We start from the raw sequence: 22,567 nt of genomic DNA on the forward strand, positions 1-22,567 counted from the left end.
ACCCTCGTGAAGATGGATTCCGTCTTAACCTGGAGAATACCCTCCATTGTGTTGTGTGGCACTATGCCAAATGGGACAGATTTTGAACAGATCTCGTAACTTGAGACTGGCCAACCATAACCTACCTTGACCATCAACTGCAGCTGAATTATACTCCACAATCTGCATGCTTTATGGCTGGGCATGTCACTTACTCAACTATTAGAAAGGCATGTTGGATGCTTACCTTTAGTTGAGGCTAATGCTGGAACTGAATAAAGTGTTGATTAGGCCAAAATTAGTGGGGATATTGAAAAGTTTTTCACTTGAGTTGTCAGGATTTTGAAGTCTCTGCTTAGCAGATACAGAATTCCTCAGAGCATTTTAAGAGGCTTTTGGTTTTACGATGACAAGTCATAGGCTATGGACCAAGTACTGGGATTAGAATCGTTAGGCAATTGTTTTTGACTGGCACAGACTCAGTGGGCTGAAGGGCATTTTCTGTGCTGTAGACTTTTGTGACTCTGTGACTATGCTTATCATCAAACCTGGAGATCAGTCCTGGTTCAATGGAGTGTGCAGGATGGTATGCCAGGACCAGCACCGTGCATGGTGCAAGAATGAGGTGTCAACCTGGTGAGACTACAAAATGGGATTATTTGAGTGCCAAACACCATAACGAGAAAATGATAAATCTACGCGATTCCACAACCAGTGGATTAGCTCTCCAGTCCTTCCATATCCATAATAGTACTGAAGACTTGTGCTCCAGAACTTGCCACACCCCTAGCCAAGCTGTTCCAGTACAGCTATAAAACTGACAGCCACCTGACAACGTGGAAACCTTACCCGGGTATTTCCTGAATATAAAATCCACCCCAGCCAGTTACTGCTCCATCAGTCTACTTTCAGCCATCAGTAAGGTGATGGAAGATGTCATCAACAGTGCTATCAAACCACCTGCATGTTTAGTTTGAGTTCTGTTAAAGGCATTCAGCTCCTGACCTCATTCCAGCCTTGCTTCAAACATGGACAAAAAAGCTGAATTCTAGAGGTGGGGTGAGAGTGACAGTCCATGACATCAAGGCTGTATTTGACCGAGTTCGCAAAACTGGAATCAGTGGGTATCAGTGAGCAAACTCACCACTGATTCGTGTCATATCTGGCACAAAACAAGATGTTTGTGATTGATGGAGGTCAGTCACCTCAGTTTCTGGACATTTCTGCAGACGTTCCTCAGGATAATGTGTCCTTGGCCAAACCATCTTCAGCTGCTTCATCAGCGGCCTTCACTGCACCAGAAGGTCAGATGTTTGCTGGGTATCAGCACACTGTTTGGCCCCATTCATAATTCCTTAGCTACTGAGGCAGTCCATGCCCAAATGCAACTGGTCTGGGGAATATCTGTGTTTGGGCTGGCAAGTTGCAAAGAATATTTACGTCACATAACTGCCAGGCAGTAACAATTTCTAACAAGAGAAAATCTTTTTATGACCTCTCCGCTTTCATAATATAAATGAGTTATCGGAGCACTATGCAGTATTCCAGACATGGTCTCACTGATGCCCAGTACGGCTGAAATATAACCTCCCTACTTTTGATTTCAATTCTCTTTGTACTAATTGATAACGTTTATGTTAGGTTTCCCAACTATTTGCTGTACTGATATACTAACATTGTTTCATGCATAATGATACCCCGATCTCTTTGCGATACAGAACCTGCAGCCTGTTATTGTTAGTGCCTTATTCTTGTTCCTGTTGAAATGGACAATTTTACATTTTCCTACATTATATTTTGCTTGTCAGATCTTTCCCAGTTATTTAACATATCTATCTACACGCCTTTGTAGCTTCCTTATGTTGTTTGGTAAGGACATATCGGTAAGGCAAACCGGGGCAGGACTTGTACAGTTAACGATAGGATGCTGGGGAGAGTTGCTGAACAGAGATCTAGGATGCAGATGCATATTTCCTTGAAAATGGAGTCTCAGGTAGACAGAGTGGTGGGGAAGGCATTTCACATGTTTACCATCGTTATCAGTGCATTGCAAAGTCATGTGGCTGTACAGGACACTGTAGATTAGGCCACTTTAGGAATATGGCATTTTATTGTGATCTCCCCGTTTATAGGAAAGATGTTGTAAAACTTGAAAGTGTTCAGAAAAGATTTACAAGGATTTTGCCGGGAGTGTCTGAGGCTTAGGGGAGATCTTATAAAGGTTTATAAAATCACGAGGGGCACAGTTAGGGTGAACAGCCAAGATCCTTTTCCCAGGAAGGAGACACCAAAACTAGAGGACATAGGTTTAAGATGAGCGAAGAAAGATTTAAAAGGGACCTGAGGGGAACGTTTTCACGCAGAGGGTGGTGCATGTATGGAATGAGTTGCCAGAGTAAATGGTGGAGTTGGGTACAATTATAACACTTAAAAGGCATCTGGACAGGTAGATGTATAGGAAAGGTTCAGAGGTATATGGGGTGATTGCTGACAAGTGGGATCACTAGGATATCTCATTGGTGCAGACGAGTTGGACTAAAGGGTCTGTTTTCATGCTATATGACTGTATAAATATGTGCACAGATTCATTGTCTAAGGGGCCAATGTTCGCTTTGACCTCTGTCTCCGCCCCTTGCTCGCTGTGCCCCTCGCTCGCTCCGCCCCTGTCTGTGCCCCTGCGCGCCTCTGCAAGCCTCTTCCTTTCTATATATTTAAAGAAGCTCTTATTGTCAGTTTTATTATTCCTTGCTAGTTTGCCCTCTGTTTATTCTCTGTCTCATTTTTTTATATTTTTCTTTGCTGGATTTATCCCAGTCTTCAGGTCTATCACTGACTTTTGCTTCCTTGTATCCCTTTGCTGTCAATTAATAAACAACTCATACGCTACTTAACCAATGATTGGTTTATCCTTCTCTCAGAATCCTTCCTCCTCACTGGGATATGTTTTTGGTGAGTCACAAGTTACCTTAAATGTCTATCACTGCTTGTTTACTGTCTTTCCTGTTAATCTGTCTGCCTAGTCCACTTTTGCTAACTCTATTGTGATTCCTTTTTATTTAAATTAAACATGGTTGTTTCCAACTCAAATTCCTCTGACTCAAACTGAATATTAAATTCATCATGTTAATCACTACTTCCAAGGAAATGTTTTGTTAAGGTCATTTATTAAACCTGCCTCATTACCCATTACCAGATCAAGAACAGCTGCTCCCTCAGACCAGTCCTGAAGAAGGGTTGCCAGACCAAAACGTTAACTCTGATTTTTCTTCCCAGATGCTGCAAGACCTGCTGAGCTTTTCCAGCAACTTATGTTTTTGTTCAAGATTTACAACATCCGCAGCTCTTTCAGTTTTTACATAGTGTGCTCCCTGCTTGGCTCCGTGACATATTGATTTAGGTTTTCATGTTGGCAACACCTGACCAGTGGAGCTCCACTGAGCAATTTACATTGTGCGTTAATAACTTGGAGAAAAGAAACAAATTTACTTCAGCCAGATTTGCAGACAACACAAACAGATGAAAATCAGGTTACAAAAGGGATGCAAATAGAGATATGAAGAGGTTAAGTAAGTGGGCAAAAAGTTTGAAAGTGGAATATAATGTGGGAAAATGTGAAGTTCATCATGGAAGGGAGAACAGAAGAACTGAGTTATTTAAATTCGGGCGGAAAAGTCTTCAGAAAGCTGCAGCACAAAGGAACTGGGGGATATTTGTACATGAAGCACAGAAAGCTAGCCTACTTGCAACAGGTAATCAGGAAGGCTAATGGAATGCTGGCTCTTATTTCAATAGGTTTAGAATATAACAATAGGGAAGTCTTAATGAAACTGTATGAGGTGCTGGTGAGATCACATCTGGAGTGTGGTGAGCAGCTTTGGTCCCCTTATCTAACGAAATATATTATTTTATTGGATGCAGCTCGGAGAAGATTCACAAGGATGATCCCTGATATTGAGGAATTATCTTGTGAGCAAGCACTAACTGCTGTCACCAGAGTTTAGAAGAATGAGAAGTGATCTCATTGTAACATAGCATCCTTAAGGGGCTTGACAGACTGCGTACTAAGAGGATGCTTTGCCTAAAGGGAGAGTCTAGGACCAGAGGACATTTTCCCCCTCCTCTGTCACAATGTGAAGGTATATCTTCTCTGCAGGGCATAGAGGGGGCAGAGTCCTTGTGTATATTTAAGGTTGAGATAGATTCTTGATCAGTTGGGAAATAAAGGTTTGCGGGGAAAAGGCAGGAAAGTGGGCGTGAGGAATGTTGGATCAGCCATGATCCTTTTGAATGACTGAGCAGGCTTAATGGGTTAAATGGCCTGCTATTGTTCCTAGTTCTTATGGTCTGCTAGATTATCTTGACTTTTTCAAAGTGCAATGCAAAAATGTTTTTAATAACAGTTTCTAGCATCTTCCTTATGGCGGCTGTGAAGCTCCCTGGAGTATAGTTGCCTGCTTTTTTTTACTCAGTCCCCTTTTGAATAAACAAGGTATATTTGCTGACCATTTTCAGCTGTTGTGTTACAGCACATTGGCCATGTTCTTTTTCCATGGAACACTTTTTTGATAACTTCAGATCTTACAAATTGGCTGACAATATCTCTTTCGTTGAGATACAAAGGCATCTTATTGTTACTTTGAAAGTAATTCAGGGAGTAATGTAGTATTTTGACCAAAAGCATGTTGTAATTTTTTTTCTCAGAATTGTTTAATGTCATCAATCAGGATACATGTCCTTGGACACTAGGGCATAAGACATTGTGTGGCTTTCCTCCCCATTGTTGCTAAAATTCTGCAACATTTCCTAAGCTCAAGATTGAGAATGTACATAACTGCATTTTTTCATTATTGCACAAGAGCAAGAGTCAACCACTCTGTCTCCTGAGCCTGTTCCACTATTCAGTGATATTATAACTGATCTGTGAACTGACGTCACAGCCCTAGCATTGTTCCACATTCCTTCATGTCTTTGATTAAGGAAAATGTCCAATCTCAGTTCAATTTTTGCTTTTAAATGTAGCATTAATTGTAATTTTTGGAAAATCGTTTCAAGGAGCTACCACCTTTGTGCGTGGAGAGTTACCTAATTTCACTTCTGAAAGGTCTGGCTCAGATCTTGAGACAATTACCCCTGGTCCTAGACTTTGCAATCAGTAGAAGTAGTTTCAGTCTAGGCCCACTTTAAATTTCCCTTAAATCATGAAAACTTTAACCAAATCACCCCTTAATCTTGAAAATTTCTTCGAAACTTTCGAAAGGTAGTACAGCCCTTGATTATATCATCTCTTGTGTTACTGACATTGATGAAATAAACTCCCAGCTGTGCGTGCATAGCTCTACAGTCTTATGAATTTCTCTGGAGAGTCAAAGGCTAAAAGAACAAAACATATGAAATGGAGCCCAAAGGTTGACTGATGTTTAAATATGTTACCTTTAACTAGTGGATTCTTTAGTCAAGCCGTTGCCAAACCTAGTATTTTGCATTCCTTTGAAACTGAGGTAGTCAAACACAGGACCATTGCTTTTTCTGAAATTAATTTGAGATGTGGGCATCACTGGCCAGACCGACATTTATTACCCTCCAGAGAGTTGACAAGACTCAACCACATTACTCTGAATCTGGAGTCATATGTAGGCCAGACTAAGTATGGATGGCAAATTTCTTTCTCTGAAGACATTAGTGAATCAGAGGTTTCTTACAACAATAAACATTAGTTACATTGGCACCTCCTAGGTCAGCTTTTTAATTCCAGATTGTGATTGGATTCAAATTTGACCATCTACAATGGTGTAATTTGAACGCATGTCACCAGAACATTAGAGATAATGGGAACTGCAGATGCTGGAGAATCCGAGATAACAAAGTGTAGAGCTGGATGAATACAGCAGGTCAAGCAGTGTCTTAGGAGCACAAAAGCTGATATATTGGGCCTAGACCCTGAAGGGCCTAGGCCCAAAACGTCAGCTTTTGTGCTCCTAAGATGCTGCTTGGCCTGATGTGTTCAACCAACTCTACACTTTGTTATCACCAGAACAGTAGCCAAGTCTTCTAAATGACTAGCCCAGTGAAAATACCACTGGGCCACTGTTTCTGTGTTTTCAAATGATGGAAAGCTTAATCAGGTTGTAACTGGAAAGAATGGATTACAATGGCATTCTGAATTCAACAAGACCAAGCAAATAACTCCTCTCTCCTCTGTAGAAAGCCAGGATTGTCTGGGCATGGTGTATATGAGTTGAAACCAGAATATCTGAAACATTTCAATTTGTTCTTCTACCATTACTACAAGTCACAGCAGACAAAGGTAACTATTATCTCTGATTACATCTTTGAACTAATGGTGCTAATTTTAATACTAATTCACATATTACATTGTTTTTCCGTGGTTAGACTCTTGTATCTTCTCTTTTTTTAAAAAAAAACTTCCAAAATAAAGTGGAGCTGTGTTACAGACAGCTGACGATAACAGCAACTGATAAGAGGTTTTACAATGGGCTGTTATGAGTGGAATTACACTGAGTCATGTAGGTCTGTTAAGGCTTCTATTTGGACAAAACATTCAGGATTGACCATGTGCACAGATAATTCCAACTGAGGCATACACTTCGCGCAGGGATCTGTATATGAGAGCCTGAGAAAACACTTGACTCTTCAGCAGAACTTCACATAGCAACACTGCAGGAGGCATGGTGAAGACGTCAAGAAGAGTTTCAGCTTGGCCAGCTACTCACTGTCTTGGGAGGGAATTGTCCTGGGAGTCCTCAACATTATTCCTAGATCTGATGAAGTCTTCAGGTTAAACATGGGCAAAGAAACTTGGTGTTGATTACCACACACTGTCTCCCTCAGCTGATGAATTGGACCCCTCTGTGTTGAACAACACTTAGAGGAAGCAGTGAGGATGGCAAGGGCACAAAATGTACCCTGAATGGGGATTTCAACGTCCAACACCAAGAGTGGCTCGCAGCACCACTACAGATAGAGCTGGTCGAGTCCTAAAGGACATAGCTGCTAGACTGGGTCTGCAGCAGTTGGTGAGGAAACCAACAAGGGAAAGCCATACTTGACTTCATCCTTACCAATCTGCCAGCTGCAGGTGTACCACTTGTCCATGACAGTATTGGTAGGTGACGGCCACGTCAATCCTTGTGGAGACAAAGGTCCTGCCTTCATATTGAGAATAACCTCCGTCGTGTTGTGTGGCACTATCACCTTGCTAAATGCGACGGCCTTCGAACACATCTAGCAACTTAAGACTGAGCATCCATGAGGCACTGTGGGCCATCAACAGCAGTAGAATTGTACTACAGCACAATCTGCAGCCTCATGGCTCAGCATATCCCCCATTCCAACCATCATCATCAAGCCAGGGGATCAGTCCTGTTTCAATGGAGAGTGCAGGAGGGCATGCCAGGAGCAGCATCAGGCATATTTGAAGATGAGGTGTCAGCCTGGTGAAGCCAACAGGACTACTTGTGTGTCAAATAGCATAAGCAGCAAGTGATCACAACCAGTCGATCAGATCGAAGCTCTGCAATCCTGCCACCTCCAGTCATGAATGATGGTGGATAATTAAACAACTCATTGGAGGAGGAGGCTCCACAAATAGCCCCGTCCTCAATGATAGAAGAGTTTAACATATCAGTGCAGAAAATAAGGCTGAAGGTTTCGCAGGAATCTTCAGCCAAAAGTGCAGAGTGGATGGTCCATTTTGTCCTCACGCAGCATCACAGATGCCAGTCTTTGGTCGGTTTGATTCACTCCACATTATATCACAAAACGGTTGGAGACATTGGATACAATAAAGGTTATTGGCCGTGACAGCGTTCCAGCAACAGTACTGACAATTTGTGCTGCAGAACTTGCAGCTCCCCAGCCAAGCTGTTTGGATACTGTTACAACATTGAGATCTACCCAATAAAGTGGAAAATTGCCCATGTATGTCCTGGATATAAAAAAGCAGGACAAATCCAACCTGGCCAATTGCTGCCCAGTCAGTTTACTCTTGATCATCAGTCAAATGATGAAAGGTGTCATCAATTGTGATCAAGCAGCACCTGCTCACTAATAAACTGCTCAGTGACGCCCAGTTTGGATTTTGCCAGGGTCACTGAGCTCCTGACCTCATTACAGCTTTGGTTCAAACATGAACAAAAGAGCTGAAAACCGGAGGTGAGTTGAGAGTGACAGCCCTTGACATCAAAGATGTGTTTGACCGAGTGTGGCATCAATGAGCACCAGCAAAATTGACTCAATGGGTATCTGGGGACAAACTCTCCTGTGGTTACAGCCATACATGATGCATAAGAACATGGTCATGGTTGTAGGATGTCATTCATTTCAGGTCCAGGGCATCTCTGCAGGAGTCCCTCAGGATAGTGTCCTAGGCCAAACCATCTTCAGCTGCAACATCAATGACTTTCCCTCCATCATAAGGTCAGAAGTGGAAATGTCCGCCGATGATTGATTGCACAATGTTCAGCACCATTTGAGACTCCTCAAATACTGGAGGAGTCAGTGTTCAAATGCAACCATATCTAGACAATATCCAGGCTTGGGCTGACAAGTTGCAATTAACATTTGTACTACACAAATGCCAGGCTACGACCATCACCAGGAAGAGGCAATCGAACCACCATCACCGAATCCCCCACTTTCAACTGATTAACTAGAAACTCAACAGGACGCACCACACAAAGACAGTGGCTACAAGAGCAGGTCAGAGGCTAGGAGTACTGCAGTGAGTAACTGACCTCATGACTCTTCAAAGCCTGCCAACCATCTACAAGGTATGAGTCAGGAGTGTGATGCAATAATTATAGAGATAGTAGGGACTGCCGATGCTGGAGAATCTGACCCAAACCGTCAAGCTTTCCTGCTCCTCTGCTGCTTGGCCTGCTGTGTTCATCCAGCTTCTCACCGTGTTATCTATGATGCAATAGTCCCCTCTTGCCTGGATGAGTGCAGTTCCAACAACAGTTGAGCTTGACACTATCCACAACAAAGCAGCCTGATTGGCACTGCATCCACTCCCTCAATTGACGCTCAGTAGTAACAGTGTGTATTATCCACAAGATGCACTGCAGAAAATCTCCAAAGATCCTCAGACAGCACCTTCTAAACCCACAACCACATCCACCTAGAAGGACAAAGGCAGCAGATATAGGATGCAGTGCCTTCAAGGGTTGTTCCCCTCCAAGCTGCTCATGACTTGGAAATATGTTGCTGTTCCTTCATTATCACTGGATCAAAATCCTGGAATTCTCTCTCTAATGGCATTGTGAGTTAGCCCACAGCAGGGGAGCTGCAGTAGTTGAAGAATACAGCTCACTACTACCTTCTCAAGGGCAACAGGGATGGGCAATAAATGCTGGCCAGCTAGTGATGCCCACATCTCTCAAATGAAAATAAAAATTTTTTTAAAAAAACATTTAAGGTTAGGTACAGAACCCAGGGTAGTGATGGACAGTGATTGAAATATCTTTACTAGTTCTCTCTCATGCAGACAATGAACAAATTCATTGATATCCCTCCATCTACTTGAGGTGCAGAAACAATGAATTTCAGGTAGGGTGCCCACTCTTCCATCTTTGAATGAAGAGGCAGATTGTATCAAAAGTGCTCCACGTGAAGCTTCCATATGTCGTTGACTGTTGTCTTCAGTGTTAGTGTCTATTGCCAAAACACTGTGACAACTGATTATTCTAGTTGTGCACACCAGCCCACAAGAAATGTTGCCACTTCTCATCAGTTATTGACATCTAGCTGTGATAACTGATATTTTGAACCTTCACATTGTTGGTAAGCAACCTCTGAAATGATGCTTTGGCTGTCACACTAGTTGTTTGGTTGACTCACCATGCAGAAGATCCTTGGGCATGACCTTTTTCCTTGCTGTGGATGTGCTTGAGCTAACAAAGCCATCTTGTTTGAGTACTGCAGCACTTGTGGTTTTTGTTCTACTAAGGTATGTTGTTCTACTGTTTTGGTCTACTAAACCTGCAGACAGCAATGCTGGAAATTATTGAGCTTCTCAAGCTACATGTTGTCCAAGATAACACAAGGCGTTAAGAGCGTTATAAATCATCATCTTGGTCCCAATGGCCAGTTTGGTGTTATTCTGTCCTTGTTTTGTGAGTTGACCAGTAGTGACAGCTATTTTCCTTAGATAGCAAGAACTGCAGATGCTGGAGTCAGAGATAACAAAGTGCGGAGCTGGAGGAACACAGCAGGTCAGCCAGCGTCAGAGGAACAGGAAAGTTGACGTTTTGGGCCCGGACCCTTCTTCAGAAATAGAGGAGAAGGAAGGAAGCTCAGAAATAAATAGAGGAGGGGTGGGGCTGGTGAAGGTAGGTGGCTGGGCTTGGTCAGTGAGGTGGAAAATTGACAGCTTGTGTCAGGTCGAGGAGGCAGGGATGAGAGGGAGGGTTGGTCATGGGATGAGGGCTGGAGTGGGGAGATTTTGAAACTGGTAGAATCCATGTTTAGGCCATCGGGCTGTAGGCCTTAGGAATCTTGATGTGGATTTTACCAGTTGCTTAAGTGCATTAACCTTGAAATAGTGTAGTAAGGAAATCTTGTGATTTAAAAAAAGTCTACAGAATCTGAAATCAGTTTGAAGTTTACATCAATGGTTAAGGGTTTAATTGCAATTTTCATGAACAATAAAAATGTAAGCTGGTGACCCGGACCTCAAAGAAGTACCTACAGGAAGGAATTTAAGGTTACTGAGAGAAAGAAGCTGCAGCGGAGTGGTGTGAGGAAAAGTGCAGTTGCAAATGGCTCATAGGTGTAAACAGGATAGAAAACCAAAACAAAGTTAAAGTAGGGATTCTGACTTGAACAGTTTTGCTGCTATAGTTTCAGTTTTGCCACAGCCCACCAGGCCATTTAACAAAGTTGATATTCAAGTGATCAGATGAAGGTGTATTAAGGGAATCTTTGCCATCAAGGCTGCTGTGAGAGAAGGAGATTCTGCTGAAGCGTTCCTTTTGCGTGATGATTTTCTCCAGGGAACTTAAATGAAGGCTTCCAGTAATTATGACTCAAGAATTGAATCGATTGGAAAAGCTAGAGATCCTGTGTCTCAAAAGTCAAGTTATAGGACTTTGAAGAGAAAGAGTGAATGATGCAGGTCTTTGTTGTATCAATTATATTAAGTATATTTTACTTTTTTGTTTGAAGTGGCATTTGCCAGGTGTCACACTGTTTCATAATGCTCCTGTTGGGTACGTTTGAAATGTTATATATCATCAAAAGTGCTATATAAATATGCATTCTTATGTTAAGTTGTCTCATTTATTTCTCTTTATTAAAGGCTGAGGATGAACAGAAGAAGAGGAAAAAACAATCCAACAGCAGTGAAGGTGATTTAGGTTTTTAAATTTTCAGAGTTTGGTGTTTCAAAGATATATTATCAGGGTCAACAGTATCCTGTGCATTTTTTGTGTTCCACAATGTAATTTTCAGTATTGAGACAATTGTTGCTAGTGCTTTTAAATCCAATAGTTTGACCACAGCTAACATAACACTGGAGAATTGAGGCAAAATTGCAGAGTAGCTGGATAATTAATCAACAGCAGAAACCTTAAAATTACAAAGAAATGGAGTAGGTGAATGGGTGAAACTAGCAAATGGATTTCATTTAAGACAGTTGCAAGGCCATCAACTTTGGACCTAAAAAGAATAGGACAGAGAACCTCATAAAGCATGAAAAGAGGTCCTGATGGCATTCGGACACAAGTTATTAAAATGTGTATACAGAAAATAATCAAAGGAAGTCATGGAATACTAGCCATTATATCCAGATGACTGTAGTACACAGGGTAGAAGTCGTGCTTCAGCTACTCAAAGCTCTGATCATACTGTACTTGGAGTACATTGAGCAGCTCTGTGCACCACGCTATTGGAAGGATATATTGACCTTTGGAGGTCATGCAGCACAGATTTACTGTAATGAAACCTGGACCAATGTTCCCTCTAATTCTTTTTGCCATGCGTGACCCACTTGTACTGCACAGCCCTTTTAGTAACACACTTGCCTCTGATTGTGCTTGTTATCTGTCTCCTGCATAGTACTTTCCTGACTGCTGCGTGCTGCTACACATAGATCCCAGAGAAGTTGCCAATTATTTTGGTTCCAGATAGGACACTCAAATTTTTCAGCTCCCAAGTATGAGAGTTGAACTGCCTCCTGTTCTTCATTTGCCCACTAACTTGGTTGGTCATAACTAGTTTAAGAATGGATCCCAAGCCTTGTGGAACCTTTCTTCACAATCTAAATGAGTTTGTGTTTTAAACGGAAGCATTTTAACCATGAACTGGCTGAACAACTTCAGATTTTGGAGAGTGGGAAACAAAGCATGGTATTCATATTGAATTCTGAACTGTGTAGTTCAGTTGAAGGCAGTATTGCATAAAAGAATAATTAAATAATTTATGACTTCTTAAAAATTCATTAATGGGATGAGGGTGTCACTGGTCAGACCAGTATTTATTACTCATCCCTAATAGCCCAGACGCAGTTAAGAGTTAACCACATTGCCGTGGGTCTGGAGTCATATGTCGGCCAGACCAGGTACGTTCAGCTGTTTTGTCCCCTAAAGGACAATAGTGAACCAGATGGGTACACTCTACTATGCCAATCATTAGACTCTTAATTCAGGATTTAATTTTTTTTATTGAACTCAAATTCTACCATCTACTGTGGTGGGATTTGAACCTGCATTCCCACAACAAAGAATTAACAGTTCAGCAATAATGCCACTAGGCTGTTGCTTCCCTAAACTATTTTAATTATGTTTTGAAATTCCATTTTCACCATCGCTTGTTTGCTTTTGGTGAACTTGTAATTGTGCAATAAATTATTTAAGTATAAGCATTCAGACAGAAAGTATCATTGCAGCCAGTATGTATATAGGTAATATATGATGGTGTACTAACCACAGGTCAAGTCTGGGCGACATAATTGTCTTAAGCTGTGACATGAAAGCATATAACTTTGGTGCAGTGAGGAGTACAGTATTTTCATGGATACAACTCATGTTAAATCCATTTGGAGCAGGCTATCCCACACCATATATTCCCTATCTGAGTGTCAGGATCTCAACCAAGAGATCTGAGGCAGGCAGTATGTGTATCACATGATAGCATAGAGCAAAGTACTGTTTTGGGACAAGTGTGAACTGGATTTGTGATGAGTGAGTTATAGGGACCTATGATCGAGGCATTTATTTACTGTTTAAATAAAGAATGACCCTTCCTGCATGTGCAAAGTGTAGAACAAGAGCACGTAGTCTTCAGGAAGAGTTGCAGTTTTGTACTAATTTATGTGCTTGTATATATGTGTCTGTATGAAATCCCGAACTCAACAAAAAAAGTTAAACTGAACTCTGCACTGCATTTTTGGAATGAGTTTGAGAATAATTTTGACAAGACAGAAGTCCTTCTTTCATAGACGTCAACCTTAGGAGACATGGTGCTGGATGTGAAGAACAGTTTAACAGTTGCTTGGACAAAATTTTCAATTGTATGCACTTGTTGCATCACTGATAGCTCATTTTTGATGTTAGGGTATTGCTGATCATAACCTACAAAGTAGTATTTTATTATTTTAATCAGTTATCGCAAAATAAGTTGATAGTTATACGTAAGTAAAAGGCCAGCATAGCTTTTGACTGACTTTTGTGTGTTGTGATTTGATGTTGAATTGAATATTGCCTTGCATTTTCAACATGCTCTGAAATTCCTCAGTTTTTATTCTGTGTCTATGACAGAAGAAACATTTAGCCAATACCTGGAGAAAATAAAAAAAAATCAGCCACAAGAAACACACGAGCAATACATTAATAAAAACATCAGCTATAAATTCTTTCAAATGTACAATGAGATAATGTCATGCAAATACTAGCAGGGCTCTGTGCCGACTCTGGCCTGTGTTGCTTTTAATACTTGACCAAGCGTCTTCCTTACCTAACTTAGTTTTTCTGAACTTGACCTTTATCCCTTTCCTGTCCTTCATCTATTCAGCCAACATCCACTTGGACTATCAATGTTAACTACTTTAACAGCTACATGCACTCGGAATTTTGTATTCTCAACAATTTTGACAAACTAATTTTCACATTTGATCTGTTGGTATTTGTGCTGCCATGTTCACAAGAACAAACAGAATTTATGTGCAAAAACTGTCAATTCATTCATTGTTTATAGACCTTAATAGATACCCCCATCATCTCTCTTGCACAGATTAGAAATTCAAACTTGGCCAATATTTCCCAATATTGTATCTCCAAGTTTTAGTTTGATGCTTGCGTATCTTGTATATTATTTTTGTAGTGCAAAGACTACATGATCTGGCAATATACGATATGGTTTCTGAGATTTGTGGTTTTATTTAGCTAGTTCATCTGAAGCATGAGTGTGGCAATCGAGGTATGTTAGTTTTATCATCCTGTGTTATGTTTGAGTAGATCGACCTGCTAATGGACTGTTTGTAATGTGTTTTTCAGCCCTTCCACCTCCTCTCCCTCCTCCATTCTATTCCATGTTTGTGAAGGTCATAAATATTTTGAACTGTGATGTTTTAATGCTAATCCTCCGAACAGTTCTTCAGCGGGCTGTGGATTCCACAGGGCAGTTGTGGAGTGAAGCAATGGTACAGAAGGTATGCATTTGCACAGTATCAGTTACCTTGCTTGGTAGATTATGAAGAATTAAAATAGATATTGTTGAAATTTGTCCCATGTGAGGTAGAAATAGTGTAAGAAACCCATTATGGAACATTTTAAAAGTCAAATTTGATAATGCATGCTGTTTTTATGTATTGTATTTGGATGATCCCCTTTATGTTCCTTTTGCTTTTCAATTTAATTATACAACTTTTCCGAAATTTGATTTTACAGTTTAATTGATAGAGGTCCATCTTTTTGCAAATACTTTGATTATGAGAATGGTGGAAAGTAAGCTAAATGAGCCATGTGTTTCCCATGTTGCTAATTTTCCTTTTTATTTGCCTTATTTCATGCTCCATACTGTTCATTTTTGGAAAGATGGATCCAAAATTGATGTAGCAACAGGAGACAGAGGGTGGTGGCAGAAGGCTGTTTGTGTTACTGGAGCCCAATGTCCAGTGGCATACCATAGGGATCAGTGCTGGGTTCCTCATTGTTCATGATGTATATAAATACAGTCATTGAGAGATATATATCGTAGAAACAGAACCTTTGGTCCAACTCACTCATGCTGACAGATATCCAAATTAATCTAGTCCCTTTGCCAGCCCATATCCCTCTGAACCCATCCTATTCAAATACCCATCCAGATGCATTTTTAATGTTGTAATTGTACTAGCCTTCAACACCGCCTCTGCAGTTCATTCCATACACAGACCACCCTCTGTGTGGAAAAAGTTGCCCCTTAGGTCCCTTCTAAATCTGTCTCCTCTCATCTTAACTATGCCCTCCAGATTTGGATTCCCCAACCCTGCAGAAAAGATCTTGACTATTTGCCATACTCGTCCCTCCTGATTTTGTAAACTTCTATAAGGGCACCCCTCAGCCTCCGATGTTTCAGGGAAAATGGCCTCACCCTCTCTATAGCTCAAACCCTCCAACCATGGCAGCATCCTTGTAAAACGTTTCTGAACCTTTCCAAGTTTAATAACATGTTTAATAACATGTTTCTTGTGGCAGGGGGAACCAAAATTGAACACAGTATTCCACAAGTGGCCTAACTAATCTCCTGCACAGCTGCAACATGTCCTCCCAACTCCTGTACTCTGCACTGACCAACAAAGGCAAGCGTACCATGTGCTGCCATCGCTACCCAGTCTATCTGCGACTCCACTTTCAAAGATCTGTGAACCTGTACTTGAAGGTCTCTCTGTTCAGCAACACTTCTTGGGACTTTACTATTAAATGTACAAGTCCTGTCCTGATTTGCCTTACCAAAATGTAGCACTTCACATGTATCTAGACTAAATTCCACCTGCCACTCCTCTGACCATTGGCCCATTTGATCAAGGTAAGTGATGTTGATGAGAGTATAGGAACAGTGATAAATAAGATGATACAATGGTTGGCTAACAATGGGAAAGAAAGTGATAGGTTACTGGAGGATATAAGCAGGTTGATCTGATGGGCAGATCAATGACGGGGATAGAATTTCACGCTGGGAAATGTGAGGCAGTGCACTTTGTAACAAGGAACAAAACCAGGGAGTACTAAATAAATGGCAAGACACTAGGAAATTCACAAGCAGAGGGATTTTGGAGTGTTTGTTAACATATCCATAAAGGTGGCAGGACAGGTTACTTGGGTAGTTGAGAAGCCATATGGGATGCTTGCCTTTATCAGTCCAGGCATAAACCATATGGGATGCTTGCCTTTATCAGTCCAGGCATAAATTGTAATGGCTATGGAGGACTTTAGTTAGGCCACAGTTAGAGTACTGTGTGTTGTTCTGGTCTCCACACTAGAGAAAGGATGTGATGCAGAGGACGGAAGAGGAGAAGATTCACCAGGATGTAGTCTGGGATGGAGCATTTCAGCCATGAAGAGAGACTGGATTAGCTCAGTTTGTTTTCTTTGGATTGGAAAAGGTCGAGGAGGAAACCTGGCAGAGATACATAAGATAATGAGTGGCATAGATAGAGTGATTAGAAAGCAACTGTTCCCGTTAGTTGAAGGGTCAGGAACAAGGAGAAGGAATCGTTTTAAAGTGAAAGGCAGGTGGTTTAAAGTGGATTTGAGGATTTTCTTCTCACCCAGGGGATGGTGGAAGTTGAGAATGCACTACCTTGGAGGGTAGTTAAGGCAGAAACCACTTTTGGAATACAGTCTTGGTGAGCCAAAAGGCCCCATCTATGCTGTGTAATTCTAAGTAAATCCAGTTCAACCAATTTCCAGTAATAACAGTACTCACTTCCCAATATTCTTCAGTGGGAGAAATAACTCTGTCGTAATCCACCTAAAAGATACATTAAGTAGTTCCTTATAATCAAAGAGTGTGATCTTAATGCGGTTTTTTTAATCAGTGCCAGAAATGCACATTTTAAGTTACTGACAACACATAGTTGTGTTTTTCTTCATACCATAGACTCTTCATCTTATCTGCATGGCATTGCAAGAGGAAAAACGACAACTAGAGGGTGGAGTTGCAGAGGAAGATGTGAACTTTGATGTTTATCTTAAAGCAACAAGTACGTACTGCACCTGTTTCTGAATTTGAAATAGATTGACAATTGTTAATTGTTACTGTTGCAGTAGTAGTTCAGACTATTTCATTGCAGCTAATGGTGTTAATTCAAAGTTAAATTTCATACTGTATGAAATTAAAATTAGCTATTATAATAGCTATTAAAATTGTTAACCTTAGAATGATGCAGTCAGTAATGTACTGCCACGACCACTTCATTCTCCAGTCAGAACAAGCAAAGCTCCTCAGCTTAGTATTAGTAAAGTTTTGACGGGAGAAACATGACTTAAAATGTTTTCAAACCTGTTTCAGTTTATGTGGTCTTTCATGATACCATTCCATTGCAGTCTCTGAATTATCTGAATTCGATCCTAAAGACAGAAGCTGTCTTTCATGTTGGAATATTGATGATCCTGGAAGTCTGACGTAAAGACAAAATATGAGAAATGTTCAGCGTTTTTAGAGAGAGAAAAGGAGCTAATGTTTGGGATTGATCAACCTTTTGTCAGAATATTGTAACTAGCCAATTAATTTGCTTCTGATGCAGTGCACATGATTTTCTCCTGGAGGCTCTGTTATGGATCTTGTCAAAGTTGAACCTAAACAGAAATTGCTGGAAAAACTCAGCAGAAGAATGTTTTCTCTCTGCAGATGCTGCCAGACCTACCGAGTTTTTCCAGTTATTTCTATTTTGTTTCTGATTTCCAGCATTGGCAGCTCATTGGCAGGTAGTACTGAAGAGGTGGGGAAGCTGCAGAAAGATTTATTAGGAGAGTGGTCTAGGAAACGGCTGATGAAATTCAATGTGAGTAAATGTGAGGTTTTGCACTTTGGAAAAAAGAATACAGGCATGGACTATTTTCTAAGTGGTGAGAAAATTCGCAAAGCAGAAGTACAAAGGGATCTGGGAGAGTTGGTCCAGGATTCTCTAAAGGTTAACTTGCAGGTAGAGTCCATAATTAAGAAAGCGAATGTAATGTTGTGGTTTATCTCAAGAGGGTTGGAATATAAAAGCAGCGACGTGCTTCTGAGGCTTTATAAAGCTCTAGTTCGGCCCCATTTAGAATACTGTGTCCAATTTTGGGCCCCACACCTCAGGAAGGACATACTTGCCCTGGAGCGTTTCCAGCGGAGATTCACATGGATGATCCCTGGAATGGTAGCTTTAACATATGATGAACGGCTAAGGATCCTGGGATTGTACTTGTTAGAGTTTAGAAGGTTGAGGGGAGATCTAATAGAAACTTACAAGATAATGTCTGGTTTAGAAGGGGTGGATGCTAGGAAGTTGTTTCCCTTAGGCGGGGAGACTAGGACCCGTGGGCACAGCCTTAAAATTAGAGGGGGTAAATTTATAACTGAAATGAGACAACATTTCTTCAGCCAGAGAGTGGTGGGCTTGTGGAATTCATTGCCACGGAGTGCAGTGGAGGCCAGGACGTTGGATGCCTTCGGGGCAGAGATCGACAGATTCTTGATCTCAGAGGGAATCAATGGCTACGGGGAGAATGCAGGAAAGTGGAGTTGAAATGCCCATCAGCCATGATTTAAATGGCGGCGTGGACTTGATGGGCCAAATGGCCTTACTTCCACTCCTATGTCTTATGGTCTCATTCGGTTTATTTTCATCAACGTTAAATTTATCTCAGTCAAAATCACATTTTTCACCAATTATAGTCATTTACACCAAGCAAAACCTTGAATTATTTTACATGAATACCACTTTAAAAGAAGAGTGTTTACCTTTACTGGGGCTATGCAGACCTGAATTGTTTACTTGTGTTTTTACCCAATTATATTTCCACTGTTCACCTTTTCCATTCCCAGCACCAATAACACTGCTGACTTCAGCCTCACAATTATTTTGCAAACTGATCCTAGATTAGCGAATGAGACACATGTTTATGCTTTTGCAGGCTGCTTAAATGAAAGCATGGATAATACAAGAAGACAAAATTAGCTTGTATTTTTCCAAGTAAATTAGGAGCAAGAGGAGGGAACTCAGTCCCTTGAACCTGCTCCTTCATTTAACATGATCATGACTAAGCTGATTATAACCTCAAATCCACATTCCCACCATTATCCTGAATAACTTTCACATCTTTGCTCAACAAGAATCTATCCACTTCTGCCTTAAAAATATTCAAGGACTCTTCATCCACATTTTTGGGAAGAGGGTTTCAAAGGATCACAACCCTCTGAGAGAATAAAAGTTCATCTCATCTTTGTTTTAAATAGACATCAACTGATATTTAAACAGTGATCCCTGGTTCTAGAATCTCTTTTCAGCATTTGTCCTGTCAAGATCCCTCAGGATTTTGTATGTTTCTATCAAGGTATGTTTACTCTTCACATTCAACAGATACAAGCCTAGCCTGTCCAGCCTTTCCTCATCAACCAGCACCTCCCCATTCCTTAGTCCAGTCGACTTTATCTGATTGCCTCCAACACATGTGCATCCTTCTTTAAGTAAGTTAACCAGTACTTTTACAGCACTCCAGATGCAGTCTCACCAGTTCCTTCTATAACTAATTGAAACATTTCCACTTTTGTACTAAGACCCCTTCTGCCTCTCAATAAATGATAAACATTCTACTAGTTTTCCTGTTGTGCATTTTTTAAAACTTATTATTTCTGGTTACTTTGAAGGAGTAGGCAGTTCTGCAGTGAATGCTGAGAGCATCCTGTCACTTTTAGAAAAACTAAGAGGTGTCCAACAATTAGATGCCCAGAAGGATATGATTATCTGGACTCTACAGGTCTGTATTGAAAGTAGGAACAACAATTTATTTGGTTTTCAATCACTGTTTCTTTTTTCAAATCTGTAAAACTAAGATTGCCTGGTTTTAATTGGGCAAGGATATTAGTGGTTACGGAGCCAAGGAGATTGGATGGTTGTAATTTGACCATGATTTAATTGAGTGGTGAAGCAAAGTCAAGAGGCTGAATGGTTTCCTCCAGTTCTGATACCCCCTTCTCGAAGAAGTTTGTATGTAATGGTCTCTTGATTAAAGCATCAGTGTCAGACTCTTGAATGGGAGCTCAAGTTTTAAGAACATGGAACAGTACAGCACAGTAAAGGCCATTTAGCCCATGATGTTGTGCCAACCTATTAGCCTACGAAGATCAAATTATCCTGCGTACCCTATGTTTTACTACCCTCCATGTGCCTATCCAAGAGTCGCTTAAAAATAAAGTCTCTAAATTATCTGACTCCATGACCACAGCCGGCAGCACATTCCACATTCCCACCATTCTCTATGTAAAGAAGTGCCTCTGACACCTCTCGTATACCTTCTTTCAATCACCGTAAAATTATGCCTCCTTGTAATAGTCATTTCTGCCCTGGGAAAAAGTCTCTGGCTATCCACTTATCTGTGCCTCTCATCATCTTATACACCTCTATCAAGTCACCTCTCATTCTCCTTCGCTCCAGTGGAAAAAAACCCTAACTCCCTCAACCTTTCCTCATAAGACCTGCTCTCCAGTCCAGGCAGCATCCTGGTAAATCTCCTCTGCACCCTCTCTAAAACTTCCACATCTTTCCTATAATGAGGTGACCAGAACTGAACACAATATTCCAGGTGTGTTCTAACCAGAGTTTTACAGAGCTGCAGCATAACCTCATGGCTCTTAGACTCAATTCCCCTGCCAATGAAAGCCAACACACCATATACCTTCTTTACAACGCTATCAACTTGGGGAGCATCTTTGAGAGATCTGTGGATGTGGACCCCAAGCTATCTCTGTTCCTCCACACTGCTGGGAATCCTGCCATTTACCCTGAATTCTGCATTCAAATTCAGCCTTCCAAAATGAATCACTTCTCGCTTTTCTGGGTTGAATTCCATCTGCCATTTCTTTGCCAGGATGCAGAGCTGGGCAATATCCTGTTACAACCTATAACAGCCCTCCACGCTGCCCACAACTCCTCCAACTTTTGTGCCATTGGCAAACTTACTAACCTACCCTTCCATTTCCTTATCCAAGTCATTTATAAAGATCTCAAAGAGCAGAGATCCCAGAACAGATTCCTGCTGAACACCACGGGTCACCAAGCTCCAGGCTGAATACTTTCTGTCTACTACCACCCTCTGTCTTCTGTTGGACAGCCAGTTTTGTATCCAGGCAGCAAAATTTCCCTGAATCCCATGCCTCCGTACTTACTGAATGAGCCTACCATGTGGAACCTTATCAATTGCTTTGCTAAAATCCATATACACCACATCCACTGCTCTACCTTCATCGATGTGCTTTGTCACATCCTCATGACATGCTCCTCACAAAACCATGCTGACTATTTCTAATCAAACTATGCTTTTCCAAATAATCATAAATACTATCTCTCAGAATCCTCTCCTTTATTTTGCCCACCACTGACTGGTCTGTAATTTCCAGGATTATTCCTGTTCCCTTTCTTGAACAAGGGATTTCCACCCACCAGTTATCTGGTACTACTCTAGTGGACAGTGAGGACGCAAATATCATTGCCAAAGGGGTAACAATCTCTTCCCTTGCTTCCCCAGAACCTTGGGTATATTCCGTCTGGCCCAGGGGACTTATCCATCGTCAGGTTTTTCAAAATTTCTAGCACATCCTCCTTCCTAACATCAACCTTTTTTGTGCCCTTTCCAGGCCAGAAAATTTAACCTAAAATTTCTTGAAAACCCCCTTCACTCCAAAAGGTAGCTTTGTAGTGTCAGTCTAAATCTTTATGGGAGAAGTGGTCTGTCTGATCAGATCTATCTTTTCATCATTAGCACCATTTCTTTATGTATGCTTTTGTTGGCACTGATACAGACAAGATTTTGCATGTGGTGTCCTAAAATTAGAGCTATTGCATTGAGGAGAGAAATCAGGGAGCAATCTTTTCAAACAATTTGCAATGGAAATCCTAAAAGGTTCTGGGTGCTTCAGGTCAGTTGATGTATTCAGCATTCAGTCAGTAGATTTTTGTTTGCTGAGGGTGATGAGGGATTCTAAATAAGGGTGAATAATAATTGAGGTCAACCATGACCTGATTACACTTGAGAGACTGAATAGTCTGCTGCTGTTCCATGACTCGAATTGTTGGAGGTCTGCTTGACTGTTTAATTCTTCTCAAATAAATTGATGTGGTGATAGTTTTGCTATTCCGCCCCATTTAGATTCCTATTTTCAAGTTTATCTGTGACTTCCTTGTCAATTTTTGCAAGTTGCAATACCTCTGATTTTAGCATTTAATTGCCAAGTGAAGTTAGTTAACGCACATTGTCTTCAATTTGTTGCCATTTTCCTCAGTATGAACTGATCCTCCCAATATTGCCTTAATCCCCAATTTACATTTGTCATTTTGATTTGAAAATCTAAATAGTTAGTTATCAATAACAATGATATCAGTGGTGATCTTTGG

General features: G+C 41.0%; 1 protein-coding gene across 3 annotated transcripts in view; it reads left to right on the forward strand.

Moving 5' to 3' along the window:
* The window catches only part of ubr1 (ubiquitin protein ligase E3 component n-recognin 1), a 215,126-nt gene that overhangs the window by 106,687 nt on the left and 85,872 nt on the right, over positions 1-22,567 (forward strand). For 2 of the 3 annotated variants that reach the window (XM_048537077.2, XM_048537078.2), the window contains 5 exons: positions 6,181-6,283; positions 11,297-11,345; positions 14,490-14,644; positions 17,077-17,179; positions 19,825-19,934. In XM_048537077.2, coding sequence (XP_048393034.2) covers positions 6,181-6,283; positions 11,297-11,345; positions 14,490-14,644; positions 17,077-17,179; positions 19,825-19,934 — 520 coding nt within the window. The remainder of the gene's footprint in view (positions 1-6,180; positions 6,284-11,296; positions 11,346-14,489; positions 14,645-17,076; positions 17,180-19,824; positions 19,935-22,567) is intronic. The other variant, XM_059649358.1, reaches the window with a different exon arrangement.

The sequence above is a fragment of the Stegostoma tigrinum genome, chromosome 10, assembly GCF_030684315.1.
Source record: "Stegostoma tigrinum isolate sSteTig4 chromosome 10, sSteTig4.hap1, whole genome shotgun sequence".
Lineage (NCBI taxonomy): Eukaryota > Metazoa > Chordata > Chondrichthyes > Orectolobiformes > Stegostomatidae > Stegostoma > Stegostoma tigrinum.